A 14,137-nucleotide genomic window follows, 5' to 3' on the forward strand; every position below is an offset into this window, starting at 1 on the left:
CTAATTTTGTTTTGATTTGCATATTGGATTATTAGGGATAGTGAATATTTTTTATATGTCCGTTGACCACTACAGTTTTTCCTTTGTGAGTCTCATGTTCATGTTTTTGGCTCACTTTTCTACTGAGAGCTGTTTGTTGTTTTTCTGTATTGATGTATGAGCTCTTTTTTTGTATTTAGGAATTAGTCTTCTATATCTTACATATATTTTCCCAATTTTTTGTTTGTCTTTTAACTATTTATTTTATATTATTCTATTTTATTTTATGTTGTATATATATTTTTTACTGTGTATATGCATTTAAGTTTTTGGTAGTCAAAACTATCAATTTTTTACTTGATAGGTTTCTGGCTTTCATTTAGGATGAATAAGGAGTTGGCTCAATGAAAAGTGGGAGGCCTTGCATGGCACAGAAAGAGAGACCGTTCTAGGCAGAGAGAATAGGGGTCCAAAAGTAAGAACTTGGTGCATTTGAGGTACTGAGAGAAGGCCAGGGAGACCACTGCTTAAGAGGAAAAGATAGTAGAAATGAGATTGGACAGTAGAGAGGCGCCCAGATCACACCTTATGGACTGGATTCAAGATTTTGGATTTTATCCTATGGACACGGGCAAGGCACTAAAGAGGTTTAAGCAAAAGAGTGATATGATTAGGCTTGCATTTAAAAAAAATTCCTTCTGGGGGCGCCTGGGTGGCACAGCGGTTAAGCGTCTGCCTTCGGCTCAGGGCGTGATCCCAGCGTGATCCTGGCGTTATGGGATCAAGCCCCACATCAGGCTCCTCCACTATGAGCCTGCTTCTTCCTCTCCCACTCCCCCTGCTTGTGTTCCCTCTCTCGCTGGCTGTCTCTATCTCTGTCGAATAAATAAATAAAATCTTAAAAAAAAAAAATTCCTTCTGGCTGTGTGTAGAGAATAGCTGGGAGAGGAGCAGGAGTGAATGCAGGAAGATTAACCGAGAGAGATGGAGGCGTGGATAAGGATGGTGGCAGAAATTCGGCTGACTTGAGTGGTATTTAGAGATGATTTTATAAGATGTACAAGAGGGTGAAGAGAGAAGAATGAGTAAAGAGTAACTCCTAGATTCCTGACAAGGATAAGTCCGTGGGTGGGAATGTCATAACTGAGGTAAGAAATGTGTTTGAAAGAGAAGATCTTGAGTTTTGTTTTAGAGCACACGGAGCTCATGGGACACATGGGGTTGTCGATGAGTAGGCTGATTTTGGAGCTGAGACATCTAGCCTCGTGAATAAATTGTGTCATTGGCTCATAAATGGTAAGTAAAGCCATTGCAGTCAATCGGAGCCCCCGGGAAAGACTAATAAATAGAAGAAACCTTAGACTAGAGCATAGGTTGACAAACGACTGCCCTCAGATCAAACTGACCCACTGACAGGGTTTGTGAACAGAGTTTTCGTGCAACACAGCCGTGCGAATCCTTTCACGGAACGTCTGTCTGCAGCTGCTTTGGTGCCATAACGGCAGAGGGGAGTAGCTGTGGCAGAGGTGAAAGGCCGTTGAAACCAAAAATACTTACTGCTGGGCCCTTCACAGGAAATGTTTGCTGCCGCTTTGTATAAAGAGTCTCGAGGGGAGATAAAGCGGTGGAAGCTCTTTCATGCAGTTTGGTGGTTTAGGGGAGGAGAGAAGAAAATAGCTAGGGAAGGAGGTAGAGTGTGTCTACTGTTGTCTCCTCATGTGATTACCCAGCATCCCCAAATAGGTGATCAGTAGGATGGTTGTTCCTTCCTTGCTGCTGAACTGTATCAATGCCCTGAGCTGTTGAGTGGCTTCCATAATAAATGTAACATCACAGAAATCCTTTCCTTTTGTTTATTATTTTTTTATTCTAAAAATTTTGAATGACCAAATGTCCCTCAATTCTAAAGTATTATTAGGTTGAAGTCACTCAGAACAGGAAATCTTCAGGTATACTGCGTACAGACAAATAACGCCCATTAGATTAAGCAATTTCTTAGATTTTAAGATAATAGCAAATAATAGTAAATTCTATGTATAGAGGTTCAGTTAAGTAAAAAAATGTTTAGTGATTAAAATTAACAGCCTGATTTTCTACAATGAAGAACACTATACTTACAAGATTATTGCCTTTATTTTAAATTTCTAAGTTGTCTGAGTCACAGTGTTTTGTCCACAATCTGAGTTAAATCTTTCCCGAGATAGCAAATGTTTTGGGATGGAACCAGTAGGATATATTTCCTTGGCACATTTCCTTTTCCAAGCCTAAAATTCTTCTTTGAGTTTTTAAAGTTTTCTGTGGCACATCTAATTGTAAGCCCGGGTGTGTATTAAGTAAGTGATAGCAGTATTGGTATGCTTGTTCTAATCAACTAACCCTTTAGCCTGCCTATATAACTTGAGTTAGTCATCTTTATGCTTTTAATTTAGTGCAAATGCTAATGAGTTTCATGCTGATAGTGAATCACATCTGTAAGATGACCACAGTTCAGCATAATGATTATAATTTTACTGTAGGTGAAAAGCCCTAATACAGAGAGTATTAGTACAAGTTCAATTAAAGTTCTTTTAAAGATGTGAATTAGATTGACATCGGCATCATTTTCTTTGAGTAGGAAAGCCCTTTGGCCTTATATCCTACAGTTTCAAAGGAGTCATCTCAAACCCTGGATGGAATTAGTGGTATAAAATAGATTTGTCTTCAAAATGAATTGAAACATACTTCCCTTCTGGTGAAGCAGTGAAGACATGTCTGGTGGGAACTCTAATTGGCAACATTCATAATAAACTGAAATTAATAATGAGTATAATTTTACATATTTGGAAAAGTATTAATAAGTAAAACGCCTTGAACTACTGATAGATTTTTTAAAAATTCCTTTACCTTACTATTGTATGTAATTTTATTAATGTATATTATTATTATTTAAGGTTCTAAAGTTATCTTCATTTGTTTTTAATCATTGCTCTTTTTATGACCATGACCAGATATAAAATCTGATGGTGACAAAATCTTGAACTAATACACCTGCATTTATTTAACTGTCAGGTGAAATTGTGTATATTAGCCTTTTATTTGGGCTGAGTCACTCACTCCTCTTCCTTTTACACTGGCCTTTTGTGTAGCATGGTATACGTAATATTGAGTCTGGATGTTGCTTATAGAATATTCAGTGTATGAGACTGAATAGCAGGAAAAGACTTATTGTGTGGAGAGTTAGCAATATAATCACAAAACTTAACTATCTACACATTGTAAATAGGTTAATATTTAAACAGTCTTTTATCATCACAATGTCCATTTGGTTTAATAGAAAAAATATATTATCTGTTTAATGACATCACCTTCGTGTGTTCTATTAGAAATAAATATAATTAGTGGTCACATCAGCCAGGATTTCTTTGGTTGAAAGTCGAAGAAATTCTGAACCAAACCACCTTAAGTAAGAAGGTAATTTATTCGCTCACATGGTTGAAATGTCCAAAGTTACATTTGGCTTTATACACATGGCTGGACGTAGGGCTTAGAGGATGTTCTTGCCATCTCTTCTGTATCACTGGAGTTGGTTTTGTATCAGGCACCATGTGAAAGTAAGATGGCAGCAGCTCCAGCCCCTGCGTCTTTTCTGGTTTCCGTCCAGTAGGAAAAAAGTGTGAGACTCCCTCTCAGACATCTAGGAAAGTTCCATTTTCTCTCATCTGATGGTCCACGTGAATGTTTCTAAACTGATCACTGTGCCTAGGAGAGGGGAATGTAATATACTGATTGGCGTGGGTCCAGCTTAGCTCTTGCAGTTGGAAATGGGAAATGAGAGAGAGGGTAGATAGTCCAACTCATACACCAAGAATGGAAAGAGTGAATAGTGATTAGGTGGAAGTGGCTGGATATATTCTTTTTTTTTATTATTATTATATTATGTTAGTCACCATACAGTACATCCCTGGTTTCTGATGTAAAGTTCGATGATTCATTAGTTGCGTATAACACCCAGTGCACCATGCAATACGTGCCCTCCTTACTACCCATCACCAGTCTATCCCATTCCCCCACCCCCCTCTCCTCTGAAGCCCTCAGTTTGATATATTCTACGGGGCTGATATTCACTAGATTGTATGCACATCCAACACTTAAACCAAAGGGATTTCATGAAAACTAAGCTCTGGACCTGTGAGCTATAAAATGTTTCATTTTTAAAAATTGAATAAAAGAAAGCCTTTTTTTCTGCCAGCTTTTATGATTTTAGAAACTCATTGGAAGGTTTATTTATTAAGCATTTGCCATTTTCCTGAAATAGTCCTTAGTAATGATTTTCAAATAGTAGCCTCCTTAATAAAGTTGAAAAGATTTAAAATTTTTTCTTCCACTCTACAAGAGGAGGGTTTGTGGAACAGTAAAAGAGGGGGCACGCTCTGAAGCTCTCACTGTGCCTTTGCCATTTCAAATGAGATGAGAAAATTTTCTTACCAAGCTATGTACAATGTATTAGGAGGCAAATGAACTTCTTTGCATATTTTCTTTACTTGTTTTCATACATTTTCTATCGGGCACGTGTATTCTTTTACCTAGCTGAGTGCCTTACACAAGCAAACACTAAAATATTTTTTATTACTGCTATATAAGATATGGGGGGTAACCATCTTATTAGAGTTTTAAAAATACATCTAAGGTAAATTTTGGTTGTTGAGAGGGACATTGACAGTGGGTCAGTCAGATATTAAGTGAATGGCCACTGTTTTCTGAAAGATACATTGAAAGGCACTGAAGATACATTGAAGAAGAAAACGGATGGGGTTCCTGTCTTCTTAGACCTGCAATCCAGTGGAAGAGAGAGATCCTAAGGAAGAAAACTAGCAATGGATAATGCTAAGGAGTGTGAGGTTCTTTGGAGAGGTAACATAGTAAGTACAGTGGTTAGGAACATGGGCTTGAGCCGGACTGTCTGAGACGAAATCCTTCTTTCACCACTATTACCTGACCTCAGGCCATGCTGCTTCACCTCTGTCTCTTCATTCTTCACTTGAAAACAATGGTGACGGTGATACTTACATCATGGAGTTTTGAGGAAGATTAAGTGAGTTAATGTGTGCAAAAGGCTGAGGACAGTACCTGGCACAGAGTTAGGGCTCTATAAATGTTGCCTTCTATGATTAACATGTGTGCTCAGAATTCTGTGGAAACACAGCTAAGGACCCTTGAGCTCATCAAACTTGGGTGGTCAGGGAAGCGGGTCGTCTACTCCGAGGAAACAGTGTTCACGCCGTTACCTACGAACAACTAAGACTTAAGTGATGAGAGCTGGAAAGCAAAGGAATGGGAGGTGGCATATTTGAAGAGCATCTGAATGACCGTGGCATGTGTTTGTGTTGTAAGAATTACCAGTGCTCATCTGAGGAACTTGCTCCGGGTAGAATCTGGAATGCTTGGTTGTGTAATAGCATACGAGGCCAGTGATCCTGAAACCTGGCTGGCCATTGCAATTGTTGGGGGAGCTTTAAAAACAACAACAACAACAGGATTCTGGGCTCCATCTTAGTCCTCCTGAAGGCACATTTTTTAATCACCCCAGCTGAATTTGGTGATTAGCCTCATTTGGAAAGCACTGTTCTACTCTATGGCATAGCTTTGTTTGACAAGCCAAACTAATAGTTTATTTCTGTTGGTATAATGGAAGCTGCATGTTTAATATTCATCTCTTTTTTAAAAACCCACAGAATGGTTTCAGTGCTGAATTCAGAGAGGAAGTGGTTTCTGTAGTTTGAGAATGCCTTAGTTGTTTTTTTTCCCTCAGTTTTGTTTGGGTTATATTATGGTCTTCATCAATTTTCTTACTTTATCTTCTTGCTTACAGACAGAGCTTTTTATAAAACTATAATCTTTGCATAAGAAATCTCAACTGTAAATTTCATGGTTGTGGGACCCAAAGTTGTAAAATATTTGTCTTTACAAATATTACAAATGGCGGAAGCTTACATGTTAGGCAGTCAAGATGTACTTTTATGTCTAGTCCTGTGCCGCACATATGGTTAATTATGCCGCTCAACTGCTTATAGCAGTTTATATTTTAAGATATGTGAGAATATAGCATTGAAGTCATTCTAAGAATTGAATCACCTTCAAAATTAGATGGTATTTGCAAATCTAGAACTAAATTTGTTACCACTGGCTAAGTTAGGACAGGCCAAAAAGGGGGGAGTTTTTAGGGATTTAGATCTAGATTTACCTTCCAAAGCATTCTAAGGTTCTCTAAGGACATTGCATTTTGTCTAGTTCATGAAAGTTGTTAGTAAGACAGAATTCATATTTCTAAATTACATGAGATAGAAGGGAAGAATATTTAAGCTCATTACATAAAGAACATTAATATGAAGTAAACTTTCTTTTGAACCATGAAAACTAAGTTACTGCTATTACAGTCTCCATATAATTGCATAAGTCATAGCCATGCCTGAATGAATGAGTCCGGTAGTTAAAAAACAATCTTCATTCACTCTGAGAAAAAATTTATATTACATTTGATAAGCATCTGGCATTTCAATTCAGTTCAATTATTTGGGCCCAGTATGCATCCTTTTGCTGCTTAGCTCTTCCAGAGTCAGATTCAACATTGACACTCATTCTCCTTACTCGCTGTCCTCTTACCTGCTGCGGCTTGAAGTAGACATAGTAGCAGCCAACATTTCCTATTCCATGCTATGTACGGAGACTCACTGGTTCAGCTGCCAGTGGCAAGCCTGCCACTGATAAGAGAAGCTAGTAATTCAGGTGGGCCCATGGCGCTGTCACAGGGCCCTGGTCAACGTCTGGCTGGCAATGAAAGGCCAGTTGTCTGGAAAATGCAATTATAAAAAAAAAAAACCAACATAAATACAGATATCCCGGTGGCTAAGAGTTGAGTGAGTCATGGCACCATTGGGCCAGAAGCTGGCTCTCCAACCTGGAAAACAAAGTGAGAACGATGAAGTGCCAAATGTGTGCAACAGAAGCGACTGTCAAGTAAATGGAATTCTTAGCTCCTTAGAGCCGTTCCCTCCTTTTTTGTGTCTTTTAAGTTAACTGTAAGAAGGGACAACCTAGGCCATGGTTTTTCTGTGTGTGTGAATATGTTGGTAAGGAACCAAAATATTGTCCCAGAGAAATGTGGAGTGGCCACCCACCCAGTCTTTGTTGTTGGTATTTTGCTTAATCTTTTTATCCTATATAAATATATATGTAATATAAAATAAATATATACAGACATATATATATTTTATTTAAATTCAATTTAGTTAACATATAGTATATTATTAGTTTCCGAGGTAGAACTTAGTGATTCATCAGCTCATTATATCAACTGCCGTCCTTAATGCCCATCACCCAGTTACCCCATTCCCCCACCCACCTCCCCTCCAACAACCCTCAATTTGTTTCCTAGAGTTTAGAGTCTCTTATGGTTTGCCTCCCTGTTTTCATCTTATTTTATTTTTCCTTCCCTTTCCCATGTTCTTCTGTTTTGTTTCTTACATTCCACATATGAGTGAAGTCATGTGGTATTTTTCTTTCTCTATTTCACTTAGCATAATACCCTCTAGTTCCATTCATGTCGTTGCAAATGGCAAGATTTCATTCTTTTTGATAGCTGATATATATATTTTGATATATATATACATACCACATCTTCTTTATCCATTTATCTGTTGATGGACATCTGGGCTCTTTCCATAGTTTGGCTATTGTGGACGTTGTTGCTATAAACATTGGGGTGCATGTGCCCCTTCAAATCACTATGTTTTAATCCTTTCGATAAATACCTACTAGTGCAATTGCTTAATCTTTTAGTGAAGTATAGTACACATATGGAACAGTGCATAATCTTAAGTGTACAATGCAAGTAATTTTCACAATGAGCACATCTGTGTACCAGCAGCCAGATCAAGAAACAACATTCTGAGAGGCTTCCCCTACCCCACTCCAGGGTGACCACTGTCCTGCCTTCTAATAGCATAAATTAATTTTGCCTGTTTTTATACTTCTGTGTCAGGTTTCTTTTGTTCAACATTATATTTTGTGAGACTTATCAGTAATGTTGCTAGAATAACAGTTACTTCTTCATGGCCTAGTCCATAGTCATTGTAATGTTTTGACACTCTAAGCCATTCACATACTCATAAGATGTAATTACTAGGATGAACACAGCACATTCAACTTTAAACAGTGCTTTAGTTGCCACTATAGCAGACTTTATAGTTTCAGACCTGATATTAAATATAACTTTTTGAAAACTGGTATACCTCATTTAGGTATTTCCTATGTTTTAATGGAAGCCTTGTGCTAAATCAAATGTTTTTCTCTTAGGCTAGGCTTTTTACAGACTGAAGCTTTAGGGGAATTTCATTCACTCCCTCCATGATGGAAAGGGGTCTCCTTTACCTACGGGTGATAGACTTTGAACTGTCTTAGGTTTTTGAGGAATTTATTGAAAAATAGCCCCAAGAAAGGGAAGGGATGCTTGAACAGCCCAGGACACATTTTCTGTCTTTAATCTAGACTTTTCTCTGCTTGCTGACTTCATTCTGCAAGCTGGCTTTCCCCAAACAGTGAGACATGTGGCCACCAGCAGCTCCTCAGTGTTATAATCTGTTAATCCTAAGAGAGGGACTGATACTATTTTTTCAGTTATAGTTAAAAAAAAAAAAAACACCCAAAACAAACAACCCAGGTACCTACCTTTAACCTGCCAGCTGTGATCAGGACAGGAAATAAGATAATATGACTGGCCTTGCTTGGACCTGCCCCTGAGTGGTCAGCTGTGTTGAGCCATAGATCCTTCTAGAGTCACATGGTGAGAAAGGATGCTTTTCCTGTAAGAAGTGTACTGTTGGGCAGACCAAACACTAGACATCCACACCACCCTGCTTTATACTCTGAAGGCTAGAGAAAGCCTAAAGATCATTTTATCAAAGCTATTTAGAATTTTGAAACAAATTCTACTGACAGGTGGCTAGACATTGGCTATAATTTGGGCCCCTGGAGTTATTTGAAGATCTAGTCAATACTAATTCTGAGCAGTTTCCACTTGGCACTTTCAAATTCCTCATTTCCTCCCGTCCCTACCATATTTAGCTAGATCCAAAAATGTTAGTTACTCTCTTCTATCAGAGTGATTTTCAACTTCTTTTAAAGTAGGAAGGTGGGAAGAGGGTTGGGGGATGGGCAAAATGGGTGAAGGGGAGTGGGACATGCAGGTCTTCCAATTATGGAATGAATGAGTCACAGGAATGAAAGGCAGAGCATAGGGAATATAGTCAATGATACTCTAATAATGTTGCGTGGTGACAGATGGGAGCTACATTTGTGGGGAGCACAGCATAATGTACAGAGACGCTGAATCATTATGTTGTACACCTGAAACTAATGTAACATTAAGTGTCAACTGTACTCAAATTTTTAAAAAAGTAAGAAGATAGTATTTTTAAACAAAAAAAATATAAATCCCACACATAAAGAGATAGTACATATATATGGATCCATAAACATGTAATGAAAGTATTACAAAAACACAGACTAAAGGGATGCCAAATTCATGATTGTGGTGTCCTCTGGGCAAGGAAGATGGGGAATGGGATTGGAAATATAGTAGAGGTTTCAATTTTATTCGTTTTATTACTTTTATTTCTGAGATAACTAACTGTGGGGCAAAAATGACAATGTCGTGTGTGTGTGTATGTGGGGTTTTTCCTCTCAATTTATTGAAAAAAGCATGTAAATAAAAAGAATTCCTCAAGAGTCAGCCAACATTGGCTGTCTGGCAGGTCTCCTCTAGCAACATGAGGAAGTGAGCACAGTGTCGTTATGGAGCACGCCGGCTGGGGCGCCCGCCTGCCTGAGCTCTTGTCCCAGATCCTGACTCCATGGCTTGCTATCTTGAGGGCCTTATTTCATCTCCACGAGCTTCAGTTTCCCTATTTGTCAACTACCACAAAAATTACTTTTTATATTATCGAAATTTCTACCTCACTTGTTACGTTTTTAAAAAGTTAATACATACAAAATGTTTAGACCACCATCTGCCATAAAATAAGCACTCAATAAATATTGGCCATTATTCATGGTATTATTAATAGGGGTGGGAATGACTTCTAATCATGGGTATGCTTTCTTATTTTATTTTTAAATACATTATCTCATTTAAACTTGATAAGGTAATATTTTATCACAGGTAAGGAAACTGAGAATCAGGTAAGTTAAGTAACTTGATTAAACATCAACAGGGACCAAATGATTGAGCTAGATTAGGACTAAGCTCTGGACCACCAGAGTCCCCATTCGTAACCTCTACATTTCATTACCACCAACAATATAATGCTTATCTTTCTTAAACAACTTCCAAAGAAATCAGAAAAAAAAAAACATTATCTAAAATTGCTAAATGTAGCTACACGATGATATGATTTAGAATTGGGAATGGGGGAAAATATATGTAAGTAAGCAAAGGATAATTTAAAATTTTAGTGTTATTATATACCATATATTAAAGTATCTGCTTTGTGCTAGAGACCATGCTAAGTGCCAGCAACTTTATTACACTAAATTCTGGTACAGCCCTGCATGTAGGCATTCTGTGGTGTTTTGTTTGTTTTTTTTTTTAAGAAATGAGGAATCAGTCTCAGAGATACATAACTTGTGCAGGTCACACAGCTACTATGGAATTCCAGACCCTGACTGCCATCACGCCATCAACCATGTTCTTCCATCAAGCTGTACCAGCTTTCTCTCAGCATCACTGACTATTTATAATTTACTGGTGATGTCTATATATATATATATATATATATATATATATATATATATATACACATACACACACATCCTGAGTTTTATTCATTTGGTCATTTTGTTGTCTCCTTATAATTTATAAAAATGGAAGGCAAACAGCATATAAAACATTTAATCAGGGGTAACTTTGTGAAAGTAAGCAATGGAAACCATTTTTGTAATAATGCAAAATATAATCCCTAAGTTTTTCAACTCTTTTTTTCCAAGGAGAAAAATATGCCTCCGGCTGGCCTATTAAAGTGTAGTAAATATAAATGCAAAGATTAAAAATTCTCTATTTTGTCTTGGTAGACTACCCAAGTTTAATAGTAAAATTGTTAGCATTTTGTTTCTTATAAACTGTGCTGGTGGGTTATTTGCTAGAAACCGAGGATTTTCAGGGCCTTTTCCTGTCCTGAAGAGAAATGGCGCTGTGTGTGTCTGTATCTTGTCACCATGCGTGTTGTTGTTTCAGTGTGAAATTCAGATTTTCCTGCATTGAGTAGATCTAAAAACATTGTCATGACACATTACTTTATGTAGTTCATCACTTTTAGTAGTTCCTGTGCATTCTAGTAAAAAACAATATATGTGGTGGTCAGTTAAGCATCCGATTCTTGGTTTTGGCTCAGGTTGTGATCTCAGGGTCATGAGATCGAGCCCCTACATTGGGCTTCGGGCTCACTGTGGAGTCTACTTGAGCTTCTCTCTCCCTCTCCCTCTGCCCCTTCCACTCGTGTGCTTTCTCTCTTTATCTAAATCTTAAAAAAAAAAACAACCAATATATGTATGCATATGATATAGAGATGGTAAAATCCTAACAGTAAAATAGTGTATTTTCCCTGAATTTCTCATCATGAGTATGATGTCACTGAACATCCAAATGGTGTGATGGAGGGTGATCAAGTCTTCATCTCTCATCAGGTGATCAGACTCTGAGAATCTGGGATGTGAAGTCAACAGGAGTCAGAATTGTGGTTCCAGCACATCATGCAGAAATTTTGAGCTGTGACTGGTGTAAATACAATGAGGTACCCTGTCTGGATCTGTCCCTTGCTGCTGAGCCCTTCCTGTTGTTGAAATGTTTGCGATTTTATCTTCTGTTCCTTTATGTGGACCTTGGTAGTGTTTATGGACCATTAAGTTAAATTCAGTCCCTTTCAGTTCTAATTGATGATTGCGAGTGACCTGCATTAGCATTAATTGGATTTAAGTGCACATAAAACAGGCAGAGTAAGAAGTAGAAATTCTCAAAGTTCAACAGTGCAGCCTTACTTGCTTATTTGGGAAGCTGCTTTACAATTTATGTAATTTTTTTTTCTTTATTGCTCTTAACCCCACCAATTTGTATCATCTGCTTTCATTTCTCGTTCACTTTGCTGGTTGGGCTGCTGAACTATTTGTAACTTGATTTTTAGTTTGACAGTCCACCAGTTTTTAACATTTTGTTTCATCTTCCCATATAAGCCTAACCAAACTTCATGCTTCTGTAAGATAATAGTGTCTATTTGTACCTTTTTGCAAAGCTTCAGTTAACCACATGAGCATATGAATTCAGAATAGAAATGGATTAAACATGTGTTGATATACTGTTTATGTACCTGAAGTGGTCTTTTGATTGGGACTGACAGTTAAAACATATGCCTTGTTTCTTCTCAGTTTTCAATTAATTAAAGGAAGTTAAGAGAGCATTGTACTGGCAGAGTTCTTTGGAAAGAAATAAAATGGATTAAAAGAAAATAGAGTACATATTCAATAATAGTACTTGAGCTAAATAACAATTCCAGGCAGATAACTGCTGTTCAACTCTGTCATCATAAATGAGTTTTCCATATAGAAAATGAGTTGTGGACTATATTTTTCACTTTTGGGAATTCACAAAAAGATGCTGATACATGGTTGAGAGTTGTTAAAATTGGTTTTGTTTTAAATTATTTTTTTAAAAGATTTTATTTATTTATTTGACAGAGAGAGACAGTCAGCGAGAGAGGGAACACAAGCAGGGGAGTGGGAGAGGAAGAAGCAGGCTCCCAGTGGAAGAGCCTGATGTGGGACTTGATCCCAGAACGCTGGAATCACACCCTGAGCCAAAGGCAGATGCTTAACGACTGTGCCACCCAGGCGCCCCAGTTTTTGTTTTAAATTATTGAAATTTTTCCTCAAATGAGCTTACACTGAAACCCAGAACATTCAGACAATGAATTACTGCTCTGGTTGGCAAGGACGGGGCTGACTGTGGACCCAGCACTTGGCCTGTTCAGCCAGGAACTGTGGGTTCACCGAGGGCTCTAGATAGAGAGATTTGTAAAACCTGACCAGATAGGAGAGACTCACCACTATTTGCAGAAGTTCTCAAATAGGATTAGATATTGTATTAAGACATGGCCCATGAGAGTGGGGAACAATGATTGAATTAAATTTAGAAAAAATGTAAAAAATCAAATTTGTACCCTTTTGTTTCCCCCCATATTCCTCGGTTAACAGGCCTCTTGCTGTTTAACCCCTGGTAAAGCCTCACAATACACTGAAGAGAAAGGTGGGCTCATTTGTCAGGCATAATTTTTATTCCCGTATGTACTTACTGGTAGTACTACGGGTTGATTGGAGAACCCACAGTGCCATTTGAGACTGTGCCTTGTTCTGATGTGTGCACTGCTCACTTTTCTCCGAATCGTTTTTGCAGAACTTGCTGGTGACCGGGGCAGTGGATTGTAGTTTGAGAGGCTGGGACTTGAGGAATGTACGGCAGCCAGTGTTCGAACTTCTTGGTCACACCTATGCTGTTAGGAGAGTGAAAGTAAGTGTTTATCTTTTCTTTTTATATGTAGAGTATAAATACAAACATAACCAATGAAGTGTATAGAAAACTGTCTAGGGGTTGGGGTTATGGATTCTTTTTATGCATATTTCTGTTCGCCAATTGATGATGAACAATGAAAGCTAAAATTAGGTAAAATATTTGAATAATAATTGAATGAATTGGGACAATGTAGCCAATCAGTGCTTAAGGTTAAATAGAAAAGTTTTTTCATTTTGTCCTTTCCATTCTACTACTATTCCTTTTTATATGTTTTTAACTATGATAATTTACTTTCGGTATTCTTCATAATTTCCCACTCAATGGAAGGTCTCTTGGTTGAAACTACAGAGAGGTTTCTTTACTCTAACATGGTAATAAATATGAATGTTCCCAAACATTTGGGGTATAGAAAATTTTCCACTCTGCCAACAACAGACGATGAGATGAAGATAACTTTTTGCTCCCACTCCTGAGAAATGTGCCTGGTTCTAAGGTGACTTACATAAGCTTCCCAGCTGTTATTGGTGGGTTTTGCTAAGTCACTGTGGAAAACATCTTTTCAATCCC

General features: G+C 37.8%; 1 protein-coding gene across 1 annotated transcript in view; it reads left to right on the top strand.

Annotated features, from left to right (window-relative positions):
• Nucleotides 1-14,137, top strand: part of PEX7 (peroxisomal biogenesis factor 7) — an 83,298-nt gene that overhangs the window by 19,164 nt on the left and 49,997 nt on the right. The window contains exons 6-7 of the mRNA XM_045814705.2: nt 11,695-11,801; nt 13,454-13,567. Of these exons, the coding sequence (XP_045670661.1) occupies nt 11,695-11,801; nt 13,454-13,567 (221 nt within the window). The remainder of the gene's footprint in view (nt 1-11,694; nt 11,802-13,453; nt 13,568-14,137) is intronic.

This window comes from Ursus americanus, chromosome 11 (assembly GCF_024610735.1).
Source record: "Ursus americanus isolate L20-20 chromosome 11, mUrsAme1.1.p, whole genome shotgun sequence".
Lineage (NCBI taxonomy): Eukaryota > Metazoa > Chordata > Mammalia > Carnivora > Ursidae > Ursus > Ursus americanus.